Source organism: Passer domesticus, chromosome 27 (assembly GCF_036417665.1).
Source record: "Passer domesticus isolate bPasDom1 chromosome 27, bPasDom1.hap1, whole genome shotgun sequence".
Taxonomy (NCBI): domain Eukaryota; kingdom Metazoa; phylum Chordata; class Aves; order Passeriformes; family Passeridae; genus Passer; species Passer domesticus.
This window is the reverse complement of record NC_087500.1, coordinates 5,305,302-5,331,303: the sequence shown is the minus strand read 5'-3', so window position 1 is coordinate 5,331,303 and position 26,002 is coordinate 5,305,302. Positions and strand designations below refer to the sequence as shown.

At 43.6% G+C, this 26,002-nt stretch overlaps 1 protein-coding gene across 6 annotated transcripts; it reads left to right on the top strand.

Annotated features, from left to right (window-relative positions):
• The first annotated feature begins 717 nt into the window (after positions 1-717).
• CDC27 (cell division cycle 27) lies at positions 718-24,851 on the top strand. 6 transcript variants are annotated; one of them, XM_064399829.1, is made up of 19 exons: positions 718-923; positions 5,533-5,608; positions 8,163-8,310; positions 9,305-9,430; positions 10,391-10,488; positions 10,996-11,150; positions 11,260-11,474; positions 11,927-12,041; positions 13,975-14,108; positions 14,204-14,303; positions 14,518-14,725; positions 15,622-15,791; positions 17,069-17,221; positions 18,480-18,688; positions 19,993-20,110; positions 20,329-20,457; positions 21,131-21,205; positions 22,106-22,286; positions 23,521-24,851. In XM_064399829.1, the coding sequence occupies exons 1-19, from the start codon at positions 897-899 to the stop codon at positions 23,601-23,603; spliced, it is 2,520 nt and encodes an 839-aa protein (XP_064255899.1). In that variant the 5' UTR covers positions 718-896; the 3' UTR covers positions 23,604-24,851. The 6 variants fall into 6 exon arrangements, with proteins under 6 accessions (XP_064255899.1, XP_064255901.1, XP_064255900.1 ...); XM_064399831.1 differs by having other exon boundaries at positions 719-923; positions 13,993-14,108; XM_064399830.1 differs by having other exon boundaries at positions 719-923; positions 13,993-14,108; positions 15,619-15,791.
• The last annotated feature ends 1,151 nt before the right edge of the window (positions 24,852-26,002 follow it).

The window sequence follows — 26,002 nt, the reverse complement described above, 5'->3', positions numbered from 1 at the left end:
TGCCAGATGTCGCGCTTTCAAACACATCCAAGCTGTAACTGGCAAATTACCTGCCTTGTACTTACACCCTGGTAGGCCAGTTTTACTCCTGGATATGAGGACATCACGAGGAATTTCTCCATTTCTTCATTGTTAAACATTGGAAGGGGCTGCCCAGAGAGTCCCCATGCCCGGAGATGGCCAAGGACTGACTGGACGTGGCACTCAGTGCTCGACAAGGTGGTCACAGGTTGGACTCGATGATCTGGGAGGTCTTTCTCAACCCACATGATCCTGCGATTTTGTGGTTGAACCCATGTGGGGAGCACCTCAGCACGGACCCCTCAGGGACGGGGACAGGACCTGGCCCGTGCTGGCTCAGGACGCACTGGGGATGGCAGGAGGGAGCCCTCGGACCAGCACCCGACACACCTGGGGATGCCCAGAGCCCGTTGTGTGGCACCAAGAGCAGGTTCTGCACTCCACGGGCGCAAAAGCGCTCTGAGGGACGAGCCACAGGCCCCCTCACGCTCGTCCATCTCCGTCCTCGCTCGGCCATCTCCGTCCTATCTCGGCCATCTCCGTCTTGACTCGGGCATCTCCGCCCTAGTTCGGCCATCTCCGGCGCCGAGCTTCCTCCCGGCTGCCGAGCGCGGCTTTCCCAGCTGTTTTCCGTCGCCGCTCGGCTCTTTCCGCCTGCGCCTTCGGGTATTTCCGGCGGGCGGTTCGGGTATTTCCGCCGCCGGTTCGGGCGGACTCGGCGCCCGCCGGCCTCGCTCGCTCCGGTAACGGTCGGTGCGGGTTCAAATGAGCCGCGGCCGGGCCGGGCCCCGCCGTGACTCTCTCTGAGCCGGGCCGGGACCGGGGCCACCCCGCTCGGGCTCAGCGACCAGGAGGCGGAGGCCGGGGAGAGCAGGATGACGGTGCTGCAGGAACCCGTCCAGGTACGGACCCCCGGGCGGCTCAGGCCCCAAAGCCTGGCCCGGCCCGGGTTAGGCCGCTCCGGGGCCGGGGCTCCGCGCCGCTCCCGGCGGCTCCTCGGCCGGTGGGCCCGCAGGACCTCCAGCTCCTCCTGCTGCCGGACCCGCCGGGCTTCCCCTTGCCGTGCCCATCCCCGGGCCGGCCGCGCTCGCCCCTGTGCCCCCCGGGCCCCTGAGGGAGCTGTCGGTGTTCGGGCCCCTGAGGGAGCTTCCCGCTTCGGCTCCCGGGAAAGGGCCCCCCGGGAGACCTGTTGATACTTCGCTCACCTTTCTGCGTTCGCTGCCGTGTCGTGTTTAAATGCTCGCAGCGTGCTCGGATCCCTCCGTGCCGTGCGAGTGAAGGACGTTCCTTCTTCCCAAGGAGTTGTTTTTTTTTCTTTTTTTTTTTTTTATTAATAGGAGACCTAGGAGAGAAAATAATATGAATTCCGTTTTTCTCTCGTGTTTCAGTCTCGCTGCAGTTACTCTGGTGGGTTTCCTGTTCTTGTGCTGAGCCTTCCCATCCAAAAGTCGTGATTTGCAGAATTAAGAACTGCTTTTTCTTTCCGCAGTTCCTGTATGCCCATTCTCTAACTATTCGTAATCTAAATTAATCAGTCGTCTCATTCATGTTTCCATTCTTTTTTTAAAATATATTTTTAGCATTTTAACAGGATGTTTTGGGCTTTTTTTTTTTCTAGTTACAGCAAGAGGTTCCTGGCAGCAGTGTCTTGTTAAAACACAATTGTGTTCTGTAATGAACATAATGAGAATTCTTGCTTTTGGCTCTTTTCTTTCTAATGAAAAGGTGGAAGGGGAAGAAAGGCTCCTGTGGACAACCAACCATCCTGCTGACTTGACCCTGGCTGTGGAAGATGGTGGCAGTGAGGGCACTTTTGTAGACCAGGGGTTTGTGTCCTTGATGCCACCGCTCTCCTCATCCCCTCTGAGAGCAGGGATCAGTGCTGGAAATGCTTTTGGCCACCTGGTGCTATCCTGCAGCCCTGGTGTTAGCTGTGGAGCTGGGCTGGTTGTTTTGCACCCGTTGGGTATTCTAGGAAAACATGGGATTACAATGGAAAAGGAAGGAAGAGTGCACTGCAGTGTGAGTGAGTGAAGCTGACAGGAAACAATGCCAAATGTTTCCAGTGCTGTGCTAACTCGACTGACCAAGTGGAAATATCTGCTCTCCTGAGAGCTCCCTGATAGAGATGTGGGGTCTTGTGGTATTTCAGCAAGGTACAGGCCCCTCTAATGCTGTTCTCCATTCTTAACCTCTTCCCTGCTTGGATGTTTTGATGAGGCTTTGCTGTGTTGAATGTATCTATTTAGATTGGCTACATCTATTTAGATTCTGCTTTTAAATGACAGATATTCCTTTAGCAGTAGTTCTGCTGCTGTCAGTTTTACTGCTGTTCCTTGCTTACAGGAGTGCTGGGAAGTTTAGGAGTTATTTGTGACTGACTGGGTAAAGTCCATTGCGTTTCTGAATTCCCAGTTTAGCTGAAGTCCATGTCCTTAGCTCTGTTTTTATAATTTTCTTAAATGAAATGATTGGGGAAGTTGACACTAGTTCTCATTTTTGTCATTGCAGAGATTTTTCCTGTCTGTTTGTCTGTTCTCTCCCAGCCTTTCAGATGTCTACAGGGCTCAGCATTCCAGGAAAAAAACTGTCATCCTTACATCCTCACAGCTGTGCTGTTACTTATTTGTCACAGTGTGGCAGATAAATAACAGAATTTATGTTTGTATGTAGCCTTAAAAATGTTGTGCTTTAATTACATTAAATTCATGTCCCAGAAAGCATTCTGGCCACTGGTTAGGTTTTTGCTAACTTTTAAAATTCTTTTAAGTTGAACAGAATGCCAGAGTTTACAGCCCTGTGCTGTACTTCCTGATATGGTCGATTTAAAACCCTTCAGCTCCAACATAAAACAGTGTCCCATGTGCTAAGAAACAGGCTGGATGCCTTCCAAACACTTCTGAAAAACATCTTGGAAAGAAAATGAGCACTTTGCTTGGAATTTAGCTGTTCAAGGTGATGGTGTGCTGTGACTCACTGGAATGGTGCTCGAACTTGGCTGCAAGCTGCAGGACCAACGTGTGAGTTTGTGTGACTGGGGAATGCAGCGCAGCCCATCCCAGAGCTCTCCTCCTCCCTGCCCACCCTCAAGACTGAAATCGTGGCACAATCTGCTTAGCATGGCAATATAGGCTAAACAGCTTGGAAAACAATTTCCAAGGTTGTAGAACTGTCAGAAGAGAACATCTCTCAAGAGCTCTTTGGCTTAGATATGAAGTGACACTTGGACAATGCACAGGGTTTTCTGGGTAGAAGATGGACCTGTCTGAATGTGATTTTATTTTCCTGCTCTCCTTTCTGAAGATGCCTTGCTGCAGGGCTGTGTGTGGTAGTTTTGGAATTCCCTGTTAATTTTGCATTTCAAATTAATTATTTTTTCAAAGAGTGATTAGGACCTGGAGGTTCATCCTTGTCTGCAAGCACACTTGAATAAAATGTGGAAATGCTTCCAGCTTTTTTCCTTTCCTCCACTATGAAGTGTTTCCTTCCTATGGAAACACTTCCAACTTTTTTCCTTCCACTTCCAACTCTTTTCCTTCCTGAGAACAGGGCTGAGAACACTCTTCTGGTGTGGTTTAGGAATTCTGTACCACTAGTGCTGTGTACATGCATTGTGCTTCTTCTAGAACAAACTAAATTACTGTTTTATATTGAGATTAATGTTCCTGTCCTAGACAGTGGACAAGAAATTCTCTTTTTTGAGGCACAGTCATGGTTTAGACATCTGTTCTCGTGGAAAATTGTTGCTGCATAGGTATGGCTGATTCCCTGCTGCCTTCCTTTCCTCTTCCTGCTCTTTTAGGAGAGTGTGTGTGAGGATCCATACTCCAGCATGGGTCACTTGAGGGCAGGAGGCACATTTTGGGCTGCAAAATGATAATTGCTAAAGAACAGGCATTCTACCAGCCTGTTTCTTGCTTTCACTGGGACTCTGCTCCACAACAATTGTTATTTGAGCCAGGGTGTAGTGTAACTCTTCCAAAGTGGCTGTGACATAGCCCCAAATCCCTCGTGTCCCCTCTTAGCCTTTGGCAGGATTGTTCCTGGCAACTTGCTCTGATTTCAGCGGTCAGATGACCCTGATTTTCCCACTGCCACCCCCACACCTTTGTTTTGTAAGCTGGCTGAGGTACAACCCTGCAAAGACAGGAGTTTTAACCTGCCACAACTTGGCTGGATTCATCTAAACGTCACTTGTGGCTTGGTGAAGGAAGAGCTGCTTTTGGGAGCAAGAGAAATGGGAGACCTTGGGCTGCTCTGCCTTAAAAGATTGTAAGCCTGACCTTCTATCTGTCTGTTTGTCCTGCTCTGTGTGCAGGGCATGGAACCACCTTCAGCCTGGGATCCTTTCAAGGCAGCAGGGAGGCTCAGTTATCTGAAATATGGAACACAAGCAGAGAGAAACAATAGTGTGTTTGTATTGCAAAGAGAATTCACTTTCAAATACGTCCAAATACTTCCACACAAGCTTAAAAACACCTGTAGACTTCTTAAGCATATTCTTGGGATCTACTTATAGAAAAAAACAGATTCTCTGTAGAGATTTGTTTGTAATATTCCCTGTAGTACTTGGGAGCCCTGGTGTGTGCTGTTCATGACGGCTGTGTGGGCTTCCCGTGAAGAGAACTTGCACAGTTTTCACACCCTGTGTTTGTCAAGTTTGTGTTGGAAGAAGTAGCATATGGTACATGTAACTCTGAGATGTTTGGATTTTTTAAATTTTTTTTTTTTTGGTAGATGAAATTGGCACTTGCCTTTCCAGCTGGGAATAGCACTGCAGGGCAGCATTGCTTTCCCTGTGGAAGATTTCTTTTAGTTTTGGAGTGTCTCATGGGTTTTAGAAGCAAATTCTATTTGTCTTTGGTTGCTGATGAGTATTAGAGAAATTCTAGATCACAGTGCCTTGAATTCCTAAGTTCAGATCTTGTTTGGGATCAGTAATAGCAAAACTACTGCAAAATGGCTCTGTGTAATCAACACAAGTCTCATCTTGACCAGCACTGAGAGGTTTCTGGGCCTGTTGGGCTTTGGTTTGGCATCTTGGGGAGATGCTCTAATGGGATACTCTGACCACTTGGGGTTGGATTTTGGTTTTATCTTCACTGAAGCTGTTGTTGTGCGGTGTTGAGTTGTGCACCAGGCTAAGACTCAGTAATTTCTGAGGGGTTTGGATGATTGTGGCTGGTAATGAGTGAGAAACACTCTGAGGTTGATACATTCAGTGCAGAGTTTGCTGGGGTTTTGGTGAGGTTTGGATGATTGTGGCTGGTAATGAGTGAGAAACATTCTAAGGTTGATACATTACTTCTATGTATGAAGAGTTTGGTGGAGTTTTTTAAACCTCCTTACTAATACCTGAAACAAATACAACTTGGCCAGCAAGTTTATCCTCCCCTTTCATTTTATAGCTCTATAAAACCGAGCTGACCTTTGCCTTTTGACAGTAAGAGGTAATGTTTTTTGCATTTTCAGAGCTGCCCACTAAATGAAGATGGTTTTCTTGCCTTGCAGGCTGCTATCTGGCAAGCACTGAACCACTACGCGTACCGCGACGCCGTGTTCCTGGCAGAGAGGTTGTATGCAGAAGGTGTGTACTTTGAAAAAAAGCATTAGTTTTATAATTGCAATTTTAATTTGGCTTTTGTGAGCCTCTGCTCCTGCTTTATTTTCCTCCTGTTCTGATAATGAAGTTTAGCTTTGGGGAAAGTAGAGGAATGCCTTGTGATTAGGTTGGAAAAATCAAATCATGTAACGGCAGCAATGTTATTTTACAGTAAAATCTCCTTAAAATTAAATTCAGATTTGTGTGTTTAAGTGTAGTGTTTACAGTGATCTGGTTTATGGTATCAAATGGGAGAATGTTGGGGGTTTTTTAATAACCCTCAAGCATTGCATTCTTCCAAGGGCACTTGAGGATAGATGCAGCACACAAATTCGACAAATTGGCTTGACATTGAAAGCTGTCTTTGCTGATAATGCAGCTCAGATATGTTGATTGGCTCAAAGAGAGTCTTGTGATGGGGAGAGAAAAGCACTGTGAAATTGAGACAGTGAGAACCAGAACATATGGAACAGGTATCTCCTGCTGAATCCCTGCTAATTGTTACTTCATTGTAAAGCTGTCAGGCTGGGGTCTTGGACAGGGAGCAGGCAGCAGTAACACAAATCTCTGCTTTCTTTGGGTCCTTAAACACTTTTTTGATGTGTTCTAGCACCTTTTATTTCTTTAACCTTTTCTCCATGACCTCAGATAAGCTTTTTGTTCTTCTGTACTTCTTTTCCTTGATACTGGTGGTCAGCTTTCCTTCTCTGTTTTGAAAGGTATTGTTCCCTAACCCCTAACATAAAAAAACCTCCAATCCTTAAGCTAAAATGCAAGCATTGTATAATTTCTCATGCTAAACAACCTGAGCTTATAGCTTGAATTAAACTGTATAAGTTATTTCATGCTCTGTTTTGTAATGAAATATTTTGCCTGCCCTGCCCACAATGCAGTTCTTAACAATGGAAGCACAGACTTAAGTTTTGAGAAATAAAGGCTTCTTTCTCCTTGTGACAGGGTTACAAGTGGAATCTGAGGTGTTTGATCTGGTGGCAAAATGAGAAATATTGTGTAGAGTATTATGGAACCTGATAATCCAGGTGTTTATGAAGAAAATAGTATTTTAGGGATGACAGAGCTCCCCTGAACACAACACACTGTGAGGTGCAGGGAAATGGTAGATTGAAGGTAATTGCCAAGGTTTTCAGAACAAAGAGAATCCACTTTTTGTAGCAGCCAGGAGAAAAATACCTGACTTGATAGTGACACATCTTTACAGAATAATTCTCTGCAAGAACACTTCAAACAGCCTTTTTCAGTGGCCAGCAGTGCTGAGAGAAAGCAGCATGAGTGCTGACACTTGGTGCAAGCAATTAACTGCTAACAAAACATCTGGCTCCTGGTTAAAATAAGTGGTTACACTGCAAAGGGGAAGCTGCAGAACTTGAATACAGTGGCTCCGTGTTGGCAGGAGTGATTTCACCCTGAGAAAAAACTTCTTTTAAGTCTACCTGCAATTACTGTCCTTGATGGGACATCTGTGGCTTGGTCGTTTCCCAGAGCTCTCAAAGTCTGTTAAAGCAGTGGATAAAAATTGATTTAACTTGAATTTTCAGAAAGGTCTTCTGGTGTTTTTAGGATAAGGCTAATAAAATGACCTCTGTTTGGCTCTTCTGTTTCCATTGTCACTGTTCAGGTGATGACAAAAACTTAAAATAGTTAGTTTTCAGTGAAGCAGAGGATTTGGGCAGATTCCCAAAGAGGTTTTTATACAGAGCTCATATTGATTTTTCAAAAGATTTCCCTATAGGTGGGTGAACAAACATCACAATTGTTTATTTAATGCTGAATTCCATTTGCAGGATAATGTCTTCTGAAAAGTATAAAGCTAATGTGAGTTTATTAAGTGGTTGGAGTTTGAAGTTGCTTGTGTTTATACACAGCTTTTGATTTAAAATATCATTGTGTGAGGGTGATTGGAGTGTAACATTTGGGGAAGTACAGAGTGGGTTAAGCCACCATGGATATACAAAATCTGTGAGTTTGCAGAAAGGATTAAAGTTACTTCAGGGGCTGAATCTGTCCTTTGTGGTGTAATCATGAGTGGGTCTGAGCTCAGTCTCAAACCTGGGTGCCAAGTCAAGCTCCTTGAGTAGAACATCCTCAGTGTGGTACAGAATTCATTGCAGTGGGAGAAAATTTGGAAACAGACATCAATTCTAAATAGCTCCAGTGTGGTGACACTCTGAGCCAAGTCAGTCTTGGTGTGGCCAGCAGATTGCTAAAGTAGCTCTGGCCTGGCTGCTTTCCTTGGCTTGCTGCTGTTCTAACTGCAGGCTGGCTCATCACTTGCTCAGCCTGGGTAGCCAGAAGGATCAAAGTTCCTTTAAAGTTGTAGATGTAAAGAGTTCATGTGACTAGCCAAGGAAATGGCATAGGGAGTTTGATAATCACCAACAGATAAAGACTTCATTCAGGAATTAATTTCTAACACCAATACCCATTTTCTTCCATCTTATCCATAACTGGCTTTTACTCCCTGCCCCCAAATTTTTTGTACTAAAATGATTAACATCTAACTGATGCTTTTGTTTTGCAGTACACTCAGAAGAAGCACTGTTTTTACTGGCAACGTGTTACTACCGCTCAGGAAAGGCCTACAAAGCTTACAGGCTCCTAAAGGGACACAGCTGTACCACCCCACAGTGTAAATACCTGCTTGCAAAATGTTGTGTGGACCTCAGCAAGTAAGTAAATCCTTCATGTTCTGGCCAGGGTTACAAATGGATTTATTTTTTAGCTTGGATTTCTCTTTGGAAGATGTTGTCTTGTATAAACGAGAAATTCGTTGGTCCTTCAGCACAAAAGGTTATGAGTTCAATTTATTTTGCTTTCAGATATGGATCTAATGAGCATTAACCCATGTTGCAAAAAACCTCTAAAAGTTGTTGAGTAACTTAGGGAGGAATTGCCAAGCTGTGTAGAGAGAAAACAGACCTCATTTATACAACCCTGCCTTATTTTCTTGTGGGGATGGTCTGTGCTGATAGAAAAATACATCTACAAGTAAAATTTCAAGTGGTGGCAAGAAAAGGTGATTTGTTTGCTCAGGTGCTTGGGCACAGATGCCTGAAAAATGCCTCCCACCCCAGCAGCTGTATAAAGTGATTTTGAAGCCTGACAGCCAGTGGTCCATTCTGTATGAGAGCTGCTGCTCCTACAGGTGGAGGAGGTGAAAATTGACCCTTTATTCTCCTTTTGAGCCCTTCTTGCAAGAAAGAAAGGCATTAAAATCCATGATCTCTGCCATGTCCCAACACTGGCTCAACTCAGTGCATGGGGGCCTTACAGATTGCATTTCTTTGGGAAACAAAGCCAAATTAAGCACTGGTTTTACTCAGATAAAGCACCTGCAAAGATCAAGTGTCTGAAGAGTCTCTTGTCCTTCGTGCTAGGATTGATCACTTTTGGAAGAGTCATGCTGAATTTTGTGCTTCTGCTTTTGGCTTTGTTTTGTTTTTCTTCCCTCCCAGTAGAGCTGTTTGACTGCAGAGTCCTGAACCTCCCTGTTGTAGAGGAATCCATGGGTTATTTAATGTTCATTTGCAGGAACTGCTTTGTGGTTCAAAACCTGTGAACACTGACAGTGGATTTCTGTTTTTGTTTGCAGCAGGGTGAAAACACTGGACTGCCAGTACTGTGAGCCTTGTAACCCCTTTAAACCTCTTGTTTTTTAAAAAGGCTTGCAGAAGGAGAGCAGATCTTGTCTGGTGGAGTGTTGAATAAACAGAAAAGCCATGATGACATTGTTATGGAGTTTGGTGATTCTGCATGCTTTACACTCTCCTTACTGGGACATGTCTACTGGTAAAGTTGCTTTTTCATTTTGCCCAATAAAGTTGGAAGGTTTTTACTTGACAAAGCCCAGGTTTAGTCAAACATATCCTTAGTCATTGCAGGAGACACCTCTCTCTGGGTTACACCATTTTGGAGCATGATAAATTAAGTGGATAATTGTGGAATCAGTCTGATTTGGGAATGGTTAATTTTAATTTTTACTCCAAGACTCAAAAATCAAATTTTTCTGGGTGGATAAGAATGCAATCCAAAAGTCTGAGACTTTTAGATACCTTTGGATTTGCTCTGTATTCTTCCCTAAGAAAAACTCTCAGCATGTTTCTCAGTGTTACCATTTAGATTTTTACTATCTGTGTTATATAGTGTAGCTCTCACCCTGAAATCAAAGTTCTGAGAGTGCCAGGCAGAATAACTTGACAATTGTAGATGTTTTGATTTTGCTAAGATGCAAGAAGGGTTTTAGAAAATGTGAATGATTGACTGGAGTACTTGGGCTCTTGGATTCTTCTGTACTGTATCTCAATTATTTTCAAAATTATTTTTTATCAAATTATTTTCTACTATATCTCAGTTATTTTCAAATTTTTTTCTTTGTAGTCAAATACTTAAGTGTTCAGTTTAGCTGCTAATTTCTTTGCAAAAATATTATCCATAGATACTTAAGATGGCTGGAAGGCTGGCAATTGGGTTACTGTTGGCAGAAAAGAAACAAGCTGTTGCAAAGAACTGCATCTTCCTAAAAATGAAAATTCTCAAGCTATTCTAGTGCTTATGTAACTTTTTTTGGCAACTGTGTCTAAATATGTCAAGTAACTTCAAAAGAACTCAGTATTTCTTGGGCTTGAAACATGAGGAATGTTTCTATGCCTCTCAACATGTTTTTGTTTTTCAACTCCTCTTCTGGAAGACTCTCTTGAACAAAAATGCTGTTCTGAAGTTTCCCTGTGAACTGTTTCTTTCTTTTTGCAGCAAGACAGACCGGCTTGCCAAAGGATCAGAATGTTACCAAAAGAGCCTTAGTTTAAATCCTTTCCTCTGGTCCCCTTTTGAATCACTATGTGAAATAGGTGAGTCTGCAGAACTGCTTTACTCATGTAATTCTTGGGAGAGATTTTTGTGAGCAACTATTCATTTAAAATACTTTGCCATTGTTTAAAACTTCTGTCTTGCTTTCTTCCAGCTTCATTATTTATACATTTATGGATCTAACAATCCAAATGAGCTTTCCAGCCTACATTTAGTAGACACTTAGAACCTGTTTCTGAGAATAGCTTGAAAAAACAATATATGAAAATTATTAAAAATAATGATTGTCCAGGGTTTTGTAGCAGAAGAACAGAAGAATACTTCTGCTTTGGTACAAAGAGTGACCTGGTCTAGTGAAGGGTGTCCCTGCTTGTTGCAGAGGGCTGCAGTGACATGTTCTTTGAGGTCCCACCCAACCCAAATGTTCTATGATTCTACAAAACGTTTTAAAACATTTCTAAAATGCTTTGTCCCCTGTCCTCGATTCAGACTGAATATTCAGTGTATAGACCCAGGAGTAACTATTAAATCTCCTTCCACTCTTACAGGTGAAAAGCCAGACCCTGACCAAACATTTAAATTAACATCCTTACAGAACTTCAGCAGCTGTCTGCCCAACACTTGCACAACAGTGGTGTCTAATCACAACATATCCCACAGACAGCCTGAGAGTGTCCTCATGGAGACACCCCAGGACACAATTGTGAGTTTTGCTCAAATCATTTGCTAAAATCAGTTGTTTATCCAGCTTAACTGAAAAATGTTAATTAAACTATACCCTGTGTACCTAAGAGCTGCCTTTTATTCTTCAGGAGTTGAACAGAATCAACCTAGAGTCCTCCAATTCAAAGTATTCCTCCTTGAATTCAGATTCTTCCATGTCTTACATTGACTCAGCTGTGATTTCCTCAGATTCTGTCCCTCTGGGGTCAGGAACTGCCATATTGTCCAAACAGGCTCAAAATAAACCAAAAACTGGACGGAGTTTACTGGGGGGACCTGCAGCTTTGAGCCCACTGACTCCAAGGTAAGTCCTGGGGGTGGCCAGCAGGGCTGAGCTGCTGCTGCTCTTTGGGGTTTGGAGCAGGAGGGCTGGAGCTGCACAGCACACTCAGACACACGTGGTGCTGGAATTTCTGTACAAGGGAAACCCAAACAGCTTCATGAGCTGCTCTTGCTCCTGGTGTTGATCTCTTCTGGTTTTAAACAAGCAGTTGGTTATTTGGAGAGGAATTGTTGATTCAAGATACTGCTTATTGAAAAATCTCTGATGGAATATGCTACTGCTCTGGAATAAACTTTATTATGAAGAAAGGGTACTGAAAAGAGCTTTTCTTGAAGTGCAACTCCTGATGGTCCTGTGGGTCCCTGCCAGCTCAGGATATTCCATAATCTGGGTCTGTGTTTTAACCAGATTAAAGACCAGCTCTCCAGGTCTAACATTCACACACTGACCCTTCCTCTCTGGTTTGTTCTCAGCTTTGGAATTTTGCCACTAGAAACCCCAAGCCCTGGAGATGGATCCTATTTACAGAACTTCACCAACTCCTCCTCTGTCATCGACGTGCCATCCACCGGAGCACCTTCAAAGAAGGTACCTTGCATTCTGCAGCTCAGCTGCTCTTCTCAGAGCTTGCCATGGCAGTGCACTTTAAATCCATGATCCAGAGGAAAAGAATCCATAATCCAGAGGAAAAAAATCCATAATTCAGAGGAAAAAACATGTGAGCTAAGTTTTCCCCCCAGATGCCCAGGCTGTAGTTGCTGGACTAACCTAGGGAAGATCTCTTGTGCTCTGTCCACCTCCCATCACAGAGGGTTCTACAAACACTGAAGCTTCCCAACAACAGCAGATTCAAGCTTTTTAGTTTGCAGGGTGGAGTGTGAAGACTTGGAATTGTTTGTTTTATTTATTGAATGTATTTTCTGAAGCCTCAAGAGAGCTGAAGCTGCAGATCTCTTGCAAGTAGTTCTTGAGTTGTAGTTTACAGACCAGAGCAATAAAAATCCTGTGCTGGTCTGTGAAGGACTGAGAGAATGGTGCTGTTTCACTCAGCAAAGTCTTGGGTAGGGGAAACTAAAAAATGCTTGCTTTACTCAGGAAGAAACTGCTGTAGTTGCCATAGTGATAAATGAGAGGTGGAATGTTGGTGACAGTTGAAGAACTATTTGTTCCTTTCTAAAAACAAAAACCTGAGGATTTTTCCTTGTATTTTTAGTAAATCTACAAGTTGCATGAGGGGTGTTGGTGTTTTATAGGGGGCACTATTTTGAAATAATGTTGAATCTCTCAAAATTAGAACTTGAGTTGCCATGTTTGCTCTGGACAAATCTTGATGCTGTGCCATTCTGAAAGGGAAATTTGGGAGTCAGGAATGTGCTTTGTTTGGCTGATCCAACCCCACCCTGTGCTTGCTCAGGACCATTTGGAAACAGTGGCTTGTGCTGGACTGTGCACATATGGGAAGGTAAATCTCCATGAGTCTGAAAATGGAGCCAGAGTTAGTAAGGTGAGAGCTGAAGAGCTTTGGGAAATCAAGTTGGATTTGCTGCTGTTTTGTTGCTTTGCTGAGTGTGACACAACAGCACTGAGGTGTAAATTCACTGCTCCACCCTTAGGCCCTGCCCAGGTGGAGCTGTGCCACTACCAAAACACAAATATTAAATACATTTCAATAAACAAATTCTGGTTCATGCTTTGTCCAGTGCACACAGTGACTGTGCCAGTTCCACTTTGCTCTTCCAGTTCTGTGTCAGGCAAGGTTTGGTGGAGCTGTGGCTGAACAGAGACAGTTTCCTAGGAAACACTTACATAAGTGAGTGAAGCATTAGGATGAATCCAAAGGCTTCCTGTCTGAGTGGGCAAGTTTCCTGGCCACCCAAACCATCCTCTGGTAGCAGAATCTGGGAAAGGAGCAGGACAGAGCTTTGGGGGTTGGATAATGCACAAACTGACACTGCTTGTGCTGGTGTTGATCCACTTGTCCCTTTCTGGTGTCTCTTCCAAACAGCCATCACTGAATTGAATGTTGGTGTTCCTGGAGTGGGCAGAAAGATAATTTTTTTTAAGCTTTTTTTAAAAAAGTATGAAGACGAGGATCTGTTCTGAAAACAGGCTGAGGTGCCGTGCAGTTTGTGAATGACTTCTGAATGGGATTGGAATAGGATAATTAAAAAATCTTTTCCTATTTTTATGTGGATTTTTTTTGCAACTTTCTGCAGGAAAAAGCCTTTGAATATGATGTATTTTAATTCCCTTTTGTTCTTGCACAAGCACTTTAACATACAGTTTCTTGCCATTAGATGGAGATTCTATATCTTCAAATAATGTGCATAAGCTTTGTAGACTTGCTGTTATTAACAGGTAGAAGGAGAAACACTTTGGATGTTTTTCCCTGGCATGGGGGAGCCCTCTCATTAATGACAATAATTCTGTTTCTCCTGGTGCAGTGTTTGGTGGGTGGAGTGGGTGTGGTTTGGCACAGCAGAGATGGAGACTCCTGAGTGACATAATAACAAACCTGTAGAAACTGTGTGTTGTGCAGACTGTCAGCAGGATCAGCCAGGCTGGAACAAAATCTGTCTTCTCCCAGAGTGGGAACAGCCGGGAAGTCACTCCAGTTCTCGTTGCACAAACACAGAGCTCTGGTCCACAGACAAGGTAAAACAATCCTGGTACTGGAGCAAATCGAAAAGCTGGTATTGTTGAAAGTGGAGCTTACCTTGCAATGTGTCATTTTAAATTTTTCTTTTCAGTACAACACCTCAGGTATTGAGCCCAACCATTGCTGCTCCCCCCAACGCGCTGCCTCGACGAAGCTCCCGCCTCTTTACCAGTGACAGTTCCACAACCAAGGTACCAAACAAACCCCCAGTGCTGCAAATCCCTGCCTTTCTCACCCATGCCACTGGGCCAGCTCTGAATTTCCACTGATTCATAGCTTCAGAACAGATTCTGCAGTGAGCAGGGCATGGTTGTTGCACATAATTTTACACAATTCACTCCCAAATTTAGATTTCTGGATTTAAAAGATTCTTTTATATGTAACTCTTACTTTTCTTGTTTGCAGGAAAATAGCAAAAAATTAAAAATGAAGTTTCCACCTAAGATTCCGAACAGAAAAACAAAAAGTAAAACAAATAAGGGAGGAATAACTCAACCAAACTTAAATGACAGTTTGGAAATTACCAAACTGGACTCTTCCATCATTTCAGAAGGGAAAATTTCCACTGTTGCACCACAAATCCAAGCTTTCACGCTACAGAAGGCAGCAGCAGGTCTGTAGTAGAGTAAAATCTGATATATCTGGGTTTTAATGTTGCTTCAGTATTTGCTTCTTTCCCATTTCATTTAGCATGCAGATCTCACCTTTGTATAGTGATAAAAACTGATTTAATTCAACATTAACATGTGAAGAAATATTGAGAGTGGTCATTGTCAGCAGATAAATCTTGCAAGCTCTGGTCCTTATTAATGATGAAAGTATTTTCAAAGCATATAAAGTATTATAAATTGTTATGCAATGTATAAGTTTTGATAATAGTGTAAGTAATATTATTATGGTTGTGTTACATTGTTATAAAGTATAACTTCAATATTTTAAAGTATATAATTTATGACAGTATTGTCCTTGGAAACTGATTCAAAGGAGTTACTCATAACCCAGTCATCTCTTAACATGGGCTTTATGTGGTCTGTTCTCCCTTGATGTTTCCCATTTGTTTAAAAACAAGTCTTTATTCAAATTGTCAGAAAATCCTGAGCAAAATGCTGAATTCCCCTCTTTTGGCTCAGTAATGTTTCCAGGCAGCAGGAGGATGTATCCATGGCTACCAGGCCTGTGGAAACTGCTCAGACCTAAAGAAATGTTTGAATAGCTGCTGGAAGTGCAGAACTCCGCTCACCCTGAGCCCCAGAGTTTAAGGACTCATTATTTTCCAGCTTCCCTTACAGAATATTCAGAATATCATGCTCATGTTAATTAAGTGTATAATGTTAAGAGTATATAAACCTTGTTTGGAAACTCCTGAAAGGTTTTCAAAGGCAAATTCAGGAGCAGTGCACAAGGGAGAGAATTTGGGATTAGCACTTCCAAGTAAATAAGTCTCAGCTGTCTTTTTTTTTTTTATTATTTTTTCCCCCACTTTTATTTATTGTGTTTTTCTCCTAGAAGGTTTGATGAGCCTTCTCCGGGACATGGGGAAAGGTTATTTAGCCTTGTGCTCATACAACTGCAAAGAAGCCATCAATATCTTGAGCCATTTGCCATCCCACCACTACAACACAGGCTGGGTGCTGTGCCAAATTGGGAGAGCTTACTTTGAGCTGGCAGAATACATGCAGGTAGGAATGGGGGCCAAACCTTCCTCTTCTCACCTTGCTTTGGCACTTTTACACAAAAGCTGCAGATCTCCTGTAAAATCCATGAGAATTTTGCAGTTGTTAAATGGATAAATATAAAAGTTACACCTGGAATGGATTTAGGTCTTGAATCTGCTTCATTGGAGCTTTCTCATTTGAGCTTTCCTAAAATTTTTTTTTCATGTTACTTCCTCTTGTATCCAAGTGTTGGGGTCTCCTCCTTGTTTGTCCTGTCTCTATCTCCCACTGTGCTGATGGAATTGTTTGCACTGCACTGTTTTAGAGTAGATCACTCAACAATTTGAGCTCTAAACCAAAAAACTTCTCTCCATTCTATTTAATTCTGGTCACATCAGTGACCCAGTTTCCCTTCCAGCCTCACGAATGAAGCATTGGCACAGCTGAGGTGATGCCAAACTGCTCCAGAATCAGAAGTGAGCAGTTGAGGGTAATCCCACAGTTCACCTCTCCTTGGCACTGTTGTCCTGACAGCTGATGTGCCTGTTTGATAAGTTTTTAAAACACTGCTTGGCAGAATGTGTGCAGGAGACAAAGGAGAGGGAGCTTTTGAGCTGTGCACAGTCTGTTTCCAGATGGAACATGCTGGGTGCTTTCATAGATTATTTAGAAAGGTGAGGCTACAGATTTTAATCACAGAATTCCAGGGTGGTTTGGGTTGAAGGAGCCTTCAAAGCTCATCCATTCCCACCCCCGCCATGGCAGGGACACCTCCCACTGTCCCAGGCTGCTCCCAATCCTGTCCAGCCTGGCCTTGGGCACTGCCAGGGATCCAGGGCAGTCACAACTGCTCTGGGCACCTGTGCCAGGGCCTGCCCACCCTTCCAGGGAACAATTCCTGCCCAAAATCCCATCCATCCCTGCCCTCTGGCAGTGTAAAACCATCACCCCTTATCCTGTCACTCGTTGTTGGAATGGTTAACAGTCATAACTGACCCATAAAAGTCTGTTGCACTCTTTCTGATTTTGTGGGTGATGTTTTTGCCTCTCTCAAGCGTGGATGGAAACAGGAATGCAGCTGAGTCAGCAGGAGGGAGAGCTGGCTGCATTCCTGCTGGCATGAGTATCCTGGGATACAGTCACTTCCTTCCCTTGAAAGGAAAGTTCAGGGCTTGCAGCTCTGTGTAGAACACTTAAAAAGCAAAGAGGATGCTCAGGCTGCATGCGAGGCCTTGGACCTTGACCTCTGTGCTCTGCCTTGCTGGGTGGGATTTTATTTTAAGTTTCATTTCTGTTCTCAGGCTGAGAGAATATTTTCAGAAGTGAGGAGGATTGAAAACTACAGAGTAGAAGGCATGGAAATCTATTCCACCACACTCTGGCATCTGCAGAAAGATGTTGCCCTTTCAGTCCTTTCTAAGGATTTGACAGACATGGATAAGAACTCACCAGAGGTACAAAATGCTGTGGGCTTGAATGAGAAGAGGGGAATTGTACGTAGTAAAATCAGTGATTCAGAACAGAGCTTTGAGCTCTAATCCAGTGCACTCTGCAGTGGGAATCCACCTGAACATGGCAGAACTGGAGAGGGAGCTGGCAGGGTTGTCTGTTCAACTGCTGATGCCTGGAATGGCTCCTTAAAATTTGATATATCAGCTTATGTGGAACCTTTTCTCTGTTAATGGTTATTTAAATTTGCCTTGGCACTGTTCAGCCAGGAAGATCATGGGTTAGTCAGTCACTCTTGCTGCTGCCAGTGTGCAGAGATAAGGAATATCTTTTTCCTGTACCTTTTAATTGCTGTAGCTAATTCACTGCCACTTACAATATTTGTTCTAGAATTTATTTGCAGGCATGATGTTGCACATTCTTATACCAAAGTCCATTAAACTGCAGGGTGTGTGGTAATGCAGTCACAATGTGCCAAAACTCAGAAATCCTTCAATGAGTGCCACAGTAAAAATAAAATATGTGAGTTGATTAATGTGCTCTTAAGAATTGAGCAAACTGTGGAGGATATTGGAAATCTTTTTGGTGGAGGAGGAAATCCAATTCATGTTGTCCTGTTAGTTCATCTAAGAGTGGAAAACAAACTCAGTGAACAGTTGGTGGTTGTAGTAAGATTAGTCAGGATAGAGGGAAATGCAGATTCTAATCCAAGGAGTGGAAAATAGTTATGTGCTTTGGCAGTGATGCTAAAAATTTGGGGAAGTGGGGGACCCTGGGCTGTGATATTTACAGTCTTGGTGGGTGCTGAGCAGCAGGGAAAGAGGAGGTTGATGCTAAAATTCTTCCTCTGCAGATTTCCAGATTTGTCACTTGGAGAGGCCTGAAGAAATAAAGTACCATCTCCCCCTTTGTTACTCTTGAATATCAAAGATGTTTTATTTCTGGCCTTTTCAACCTTTAAAAGCTTTAGTCATTAGTCACCAAAGGATTTAATTGGTGCAGACTTATTGGGTGTCCATGGATTCTCCATTTCTGTAATTCAGCTTGTTTATTTATTCATTTATTTATTTTAGAAGATATGTTTAGCCCTGCTGGCCTCACAGGAATGAGCCTGAACTAACTGTTGATTTATTCCTATTTTTACTTTTTAATCTAGGAGTAAGTTATTTATAATTATTCAGAGCAGCATAGATTAATGTGTTCATCTCAAACTTAGCCACCCAGAGTAGTAAAAAGGGTTCTGCTCCTGCCCTGCTGTTCCAGGCCTGGTGTGCAGCAGGAAACTGCTTCAGCTTGCAAAGGGAGCATGACATTGCCATCAAGTTCTTCCAGAGGGCCATCCAGGTGGATCCAAACTATGCCTATGCCTACACCCTGCTGGGCCACGAGTTTGTGTTGACAGAGGAGCTGGACAAGGCCCTGGCCTGTTTCAGAAATGCCATCAGGGTCAACCCCCGCCACTACAACGCCTGGTAGGTCTGCCCTTTTTTCCCTGCCCTTTTTTCCCTGCCCTTTTTTCCCTGCCCTTTTTTCCCTGCCCTTTTTTCCCTGCCCTTTTTTCCCTGCCCTTTTTTCCCTGCCCTTTTTTCCCTGCCCTTTTTTCCCTGCCCTTTTTTCCCTGCCCTTTTTTCCCTGCCCTTTTTTCCCTGCCCTTTTTTCCCTGCCCTTTTTTCCCTGCCCTTTTTTCCCTGCCCTTTTTTCCCTGCCCTTTTTTCCCTGCCCTTTTTTCCCTGCCCTTTTTTCCCTGCCCTTTTTTCCCTGCCCTTTTTTCCCTGCCCTTTTTTCCCTGCCCTTTTTTCCCTGCCCTTTTTTCCCTGCCCTTTTTTCCCTGCCCTTTTTTCCCTGCCCTTTTTTCCCTGCCCTTTTTTCCCTGCCCTTTTTTCCCTGCCCTTTTTTCCCTGCCCTTTTTTCCCTGCCCTTTTTTCCCTGCCCTTTTTTCCCTGCCCTTTTTTCCCTGCCCTTTTTTCCCTGCCCTTTTTTCCCTGCCCTTTTTTCCCTGCCCTTTTTTCCCTGCCCTTTTTTCCCTGCCCTTTTTTCCCTGCCCCCTGGGCTGCAGAACTCCTTCTGGAGGAACAGCTCCTGGGTGCTGCCACTGCTGTGATTTCATGGAGTCTGGTTTGGGTTGGAAGGGACCTTCCAGCCTGTCCAGTCCCACCCGTGCCATGGGCAGGGACCCCTTCCACCAGCCCAGGCTGCTCCAAGCCCCATCCAGCCTGGCCAGGGACACTCCCAGGGGTGGGACAGCCACTCTTCCCTCCTGGAGGAGAGCAAAGCCATTCCTGCAGGAAAGATGAGGGGCTACTTTCACAAGGAAGGCAAAAAATTGACTTTTTTTTTATTTTCACTGATAGTTTAGGCTGTATTACCCCAGCTATTTTGTCCTGTTGGGCAGCATTCTTTGTGCATTGTGTGTCCTCAGTTGCAGTTGGAGAGATGAGATCTCAGCCTCTTCATACCTTAGGACACACTTAGTTTCTTGCAGCTTTTTAATACACAAAGCAGTAAAAGTTAGATCTGTGAGTGTGATAGTGTTAATAACTTTTATGTCCTTTTATTTAGCAGTTCCTTAGCCAGTCTTGCTGTGTATCACACATCCCCACACAATGGATAACAAAAAGAAAGAACATTTTAGACAGCTTTTTCCCCCAGGAAATCCATTCCTACCCTAGATGGGGTTGGCAAGGCTATAAACCATTCCTGCCATGTCACATTCACTGACAGAAACTCATTTGGTTAAAATCCAGTGCTACTTACCAGAATTGTTTCTCTGCTGCAGGTACGGGTTGGGAATGATTTATTACAAACAGGAGAAGTTCAGTCTGGCAGAAATGCATTTCCAGAAAGCACTTGATATCAACCCTCAGAGCTCAGTCCTGCTGTGCCACATTGGAGTAGTAAGTACCTGGCACTTCACTTGGGTGGGGAGAGGGGTTGGGGTGGAGAGGAGGTGAGGGTTTTTCTTCCTGTGAGGAAGCTTGTTCAGACTTGGTCCAGAAATTCTTTTCTAAAGGAGCAGGTTGTAAGTAAACATGCTCAGAAGGGTTTGTCCTTGCCCAGCAGATGAGCTGTTATTTTTTTCCCCTTTTGGAATTGTTCTCTCTTTGTGTGCCAGGTCCAACATGCACTGAAAAAATCTGAGAAGGCTTTGGACACTTTGAACAAAGCAATCAACATCGACCCCAAGAACCCACTATGCAAATTCCACAGAGCCTCGGTGTTGTTTGCAAATGAGAAGTACAAGGTCAGTCTGGCAGCCTTGACATTCCTGCAGCTGGGAATGGGGGTGCCTTGGGAGCTGAATGTTTGCAGGTCACCCTGGAGGAGAGCCTGGCACATGGGCTCACCTCACCAGGGTGGCATTAAATGTTTTGGTTGTAATAAAATCTGGGGCCATCAGGTGTTGTTTTTTAAATTATTATTTTAGTCTGACTCACTAGCATGAATTTATATTAAATTATTAAAAAAACTCAGCCAACTGCCCCATATCCAATTACAGCAGTAAGAACCAGCTGTTTCCAAGGTTGTGTTGTGGAGTGAAAAGTCAGAGGTGAAGCAGTTTTGGGCTGATCCCCTGCTGACCTGAACCCTATTTAGAATAGACCTTCCCACAGTGTTTATCCAGCAGCTTTTCCTCTGGCCAGTGTTTTTTTGCTCCAGCAGACAAGCCAAGTCTGTTTTGAAACTTGCCTCAGAAATGTGTGTGCACACTGAAAGGAAAAACTTTACTTAAAACTTTTTTTTTTTATTTCTAACTGCAGACTAAATATTTTTTCAGTTGAATTTCTTAATGGTGCCAGGTGACTGTCACAGCAAACAGCTCCAGCATCAAGAACTAGTTTAAAAGTGAAGCAGAAGTGTCACTAAAAGTGTTTGGTTTCAAATGCCTAATACAAAAACTCTTTCCAACCTTTCAGTCGGCTTTACAAGAACTTGAAGAACTGAAACAGATTGTTCCCAAAGAGTCTCTTGTTTACTTTTTAATAGGAAAGGTAGGTAAAACTTCACTGTGATCCTGAGTTCTTGGATTTCCTTTGCTGCTTAATGAGAAAATTGGATGCCTGTCACTAAGATGCTTCCACTTGAAGCAATATTCTAAAAATTCCCAAAAATTTAAATAATGCAGCTGTGAGCACTAAGCCCTATGTATCAGTTTTTAAATGCAGAGGACAGTTAAAGAGAGCTGGAGATGGTAGCCCATCCCTCAGTGAGCAGAGCTGCTTATTTGCACATGTAACTATTAAAATATTGAATCATTCACATGCACTGTGTCAGAAATACTGAATAAGAAGCAGCTACATTCCAACCTTTCTTGTGTGAAATGCCAGAGAAGTGATCTAGTGACAGAAATCCTCCTTCCCACCACCACCTCTGCTGATAAGCTTTAAATAACTTCTGTAACTTTCTGCTGGGGAGTGTCTGGTCACTTGGAAGCTTGAAGACAAACTTCCCTCTAACACAGAGCTGGAGAACTCTGTATCAGCAAGATTTCTTTATTTTGTTTGATCTGGAGAGAGGTAAAAGGATTTGTGCTGAAATGTGTTCACTGGTATTTGTCCAGGAGTAGCTGGGCCTCTTTTCTGACACGAGTGGCCATGTCTAGACAAACTGAAGTATTTTCACTGTTTAAATGCTCAACACAGATAAATAACTTCCTCATCTGCCCTTAATGATAAAGAATCTCTTAGTTGCTAGTTTATTTATTTTTAAATAGAAACAGTTGCTCTTTCTACACATATTTATTTCCCTTGGGGCTCACATAATAAGTTTTTCATATCCACCCTCTGTTGCTTTGCATAAAACATCACATTCAATGCCCAAACCATCAAGTTGCAGCTTCATGTAAACGTAGCCTTTTCTGCTTTTCTTTTTTTTTTTTTTTTTCTGTTCAGGTTTATAAAAAGCTGGGTCAGACACATCTGGCCCTAATGAATTTCTCCTGGGCAATGGACCTGGATCCCAAAGGAGCCAACAACCAGATCAAGGAGGCCATAGACAAGCGCTACCTGCCTGACGACGAGGAGCCCATCACCCGCGAGGAGCAGATCAGTGAATGCTACCCCTACGAGTCAGGTCTGTGCTCCAGCCAGCAGCCTTGCCCCTGGCAGAGGGCCAGGCTTAATAGGTGAAACATTTCTGCCCAGTGAGTTGGAGATCTGGAGGCTCTTCACTCAGAATTCATTCGTTGTCCCTGCAGAAAGCGTGGCGTGAAGGGCTGTGAAATTCCTTTAGATGTAGCAGGACAGAGATTGTGGTAACTCTAAATTTATACAAATCATGGGTGGCTTCAAGAGTGTCCCAGGAGAGCAAGAGATTGCCAGGGCTGCAAGTATTTGATCATAAAGCATCAAATAATTTCAGAGTAAATGAATGGCAGCTGAAGTTGTCTGTAGATGCTTTTTCAGAAGTTAAACTGGATCAAAATACTGGGTGAATATAAAAGGTGGCTTTTGATGAAGGTCATGGAAGCAGTTTGATTTGGATCAAGAGAAAATAAAACACTATGGGGAGTAATTCACAGAAAGGAACAGCCCAGGTTTTTCTTCTTTCAGCTTTTGATTATGAACTTAAATTCCATAAAGCATGGACAGTCATAAATATTGACCCATCTGCAGGCTGAAGTGGAGATAGAAAATAAATGCTAATAAGCAATTTAATTCTCTTCCCACAAAGAAGGAACTATAGCAGGATTTGGATTCTTACTTATAGAAAAATGGCTGTGTCCTGCAATTCCAGATTCTCAACTGAAAAACAGGGAAAGGTGACAGCTGTATATCACGTTGGTTTTTATTGGTCCTGTGTGCCTTTTAATATGGGAACTTCTCCAGAAGTGCAGTGCAGGGTAGTATCCAGTTTTTCTCTCCCTGCTGTTGTAACTGGGGTGGTTTTGAGCCCCAGCTCCCTGGGCTGAGCCTGTTCTGTCCAGGAGATGGAGACAGAGACTGGAACTGCTGAGCCACACCTGAGCAGTGCAGGAAAAAAACCCAAAGACCAACCAAACAAGAAAAAAAAATGTAAAAAGGAAAAAAATCCAACCGTTTAATCTGTCCAATAGGCATAAACAAAATAAGTGTTGGGCTGTGTCACTGTTCAGCTTCCCTGGCTGTGCAGAGAAAGTGTGGACAAGTTCCACAGCCTCAGCTGAGTGCCCCTCTTGGGGCACATGGGACAAATTAAAGTCGTTTAAGGTAATCTGGGGGGGAAGCAGAATTCTTCTGGCAATGCTTTGGCTGCCCTGCCTGGGCTGGTGGCAGGGGGGGCCCTGCAGAGGCACAGCCCTGACCCCAAGGTCTCTTTGTCCCCACAGTGGGCACAGACGAGTCCCAGGAGAGCAGCATGACGGACGCGGACGACACGCAGCTCCACGCCGTGGAAAGTGATGAATTTTAACCTCCAAGAGCCAGTGTCTGAGCTTGAGTGTGTGTGACTGGTACTGTCGTGTTCTCCCCTTCCTTGGCATCCTGGGTTCTACATCTCTGAGCCAGCACTGTCGTTGTTCTCCACTGACACCACGAGTGCACCTCAGACCTGAACTTAGCAGAGTTCATGGCAGTGCAATATCCAGCTGCTGCTGCTGAGTCTGACTAGTTGGCTCTTACACATTTATGGCAGTGACTTGAGGAGAAAATGCTGGTTTTGAACTCCCCCTTGCTGGAAAAAAAAAAAATATCATGGAAGACAGACTTGTGGTTTGCTGTAAGGAAGCCAGTAGATGTGGGGATAGTACTAATGACGAGGTGTCTTGTTCTTTTTCCAGAAATGTGTCTTAGTTTGGGTCTTTCTTGGTAAGCAGAGTGCTGAGCCTCATTTCCAAGTTCTCCAAGGACAGTGTTGACAAACAGGCTGTTCAAGACTTTTGCATATTGTAGTGTAACTGAAATGCCAGGGAGTGTCAATGACCTTAAAGCTGCAGTGTCTCCAGTGAGCAGCCAGGACTGGGCGTGTGTCAGGCCACGTGAAACAGCCCTGTCCCTGCCCAGGGTGCAGCTGCAGGAGAATCACATTGCAGGATCAGAGCTTTCATCAAATGCTTTCATGTTCTAACCATGAGTTAATTTATTCACCCGGTTTTGGAAAGGTCAGTGTTTACTTTGTATTTCTGTCAGCACCACCTTGCTTCATTTTTCATGCACCCCTTGACTTGTTCTTCCCCTTTAAAGAATAAAAATGAATAAAGGGAAAAATCAAGAGAGAAATGTAGATACCAGTGTAATGTGAAACATCAAACCCTTAATCCTGTGAGAGTGGGAAGACTGGAAGCCTTAATGCAATCAGAACCTTGGTCAAAGGCATCAAATAATTGTCTCAGATCAGTATCTCCTTAGGTCTGCTATCACTTGGAAAGCTGTTTTGTAAAGTGTGGTCCAAGCAGGATGCAAAAATGTGCAATTATTTGTCTTTTTCCTTATTTTTGTAAGTTGTTCTTTCAGTTTTCCATTCTAGGAACACTTTCCTTTCCTCCAGGGTCTGTTTCTGAGAGGAGAAAGCTGTGCCACATTAGTGAGTCCAAACTGCTCTCTGTAGCATTCTGCAGCAGCAATTGGTGCCCTTTGTGCAGTGATGATAAAGAAAGTGTATGATACAAGCAGTTTTAAAGAGCAATTTATGCCTAATAAATTGGGAATGATACAAATTTCATAGCTATTTGTTGTGATCAGTCTTAATGGGTTTTTTTCCTTTTTTTTTTAATCTGTTGGTTTTTAGGTGTCTCTTAGTTGCCTTTACACTTCAATTTCTTTTGAATTCTGTCCTTGTCCACTTGACACCTCTTCTGTCCCAGCTTCTCCCTGGTCCAGAGCCACATGGCCACCTTTATCCTTTGAAAAATCATCCCCAAGTCTGAGCAAAAATAGAATTCTGTCGTGTGGTGGGTTTGGTTTTTTTTAAGTAGGAGGATGGGCAGTGAAAAATAGGCTTCAATTCTCCTCACAGGGTGAAAAAAAACCTCTAAAACCTGAGGAATGAGAAGAGGTGAGATGAGCTCTGTGCCCTTTGATCAGCTGGATTGCCCGATGATGGATCTGGGCTGGAGCGAGGGATCCCTGGGGTGATTCCCCTTCCCTGGGGCAGCCTCGGGGCTCAGCTTTCCCTGGAGCTGCTCCTGAGCTCCCAGTCTCTCCTGCTGTGCTTTCCCAGCACATCCCTCACCAGAGGAGTCTGAGCAGCACCTCCTGCTAAGGTCTGCAGGCAGCACTTGTGGAATGCCACTAATTACCATGTTAATTGGCTTCCTTTTGGTTCCCAGCACATTTTCTAAACAAAAAGCAGGTGCTGTTTACTTTTCCAGAACAAATGTTCATGTGGGGACCAGAGATGCAGGAATTGTGGGGCCTTTTTTCCTTTTTATTTGTTCCCTGAAAACTGCAGTAAAACTTTCAACCCCTTGGAAAAAGCTCTTAATTGAGCTGGGATGTTCAAAGGATGTTTGTGCTATTTGGAAGATTTAATACGTAAAAACATTCCTGGCTTTGTATGTTCATCCCACCTTAAAGGTATTTTTTTTCCCCCCAAGAATCCAGGGTCACATTTAGGCCTTGCTGCTATTTTACATTCTAAGGAAAAACACAAAAATAGTTTTGGAGGATTAAAATTTGGCTCTTTGAGGAGGGACAGAGAGGAGGAGGCTGAGCATGGAGGCACTGGCCCACAGGTGAGCAAGTGTTCACTGAGGAGAATTAGGGAACTGTCATTTTCTTACAACAAATCTGTGGAAGAATGCAAAGTGTGGGTGTGGTGTTACTATTTGCATTGAAACAATGTAATTTGTCCTTTTTTCCTTGATTTTTTTT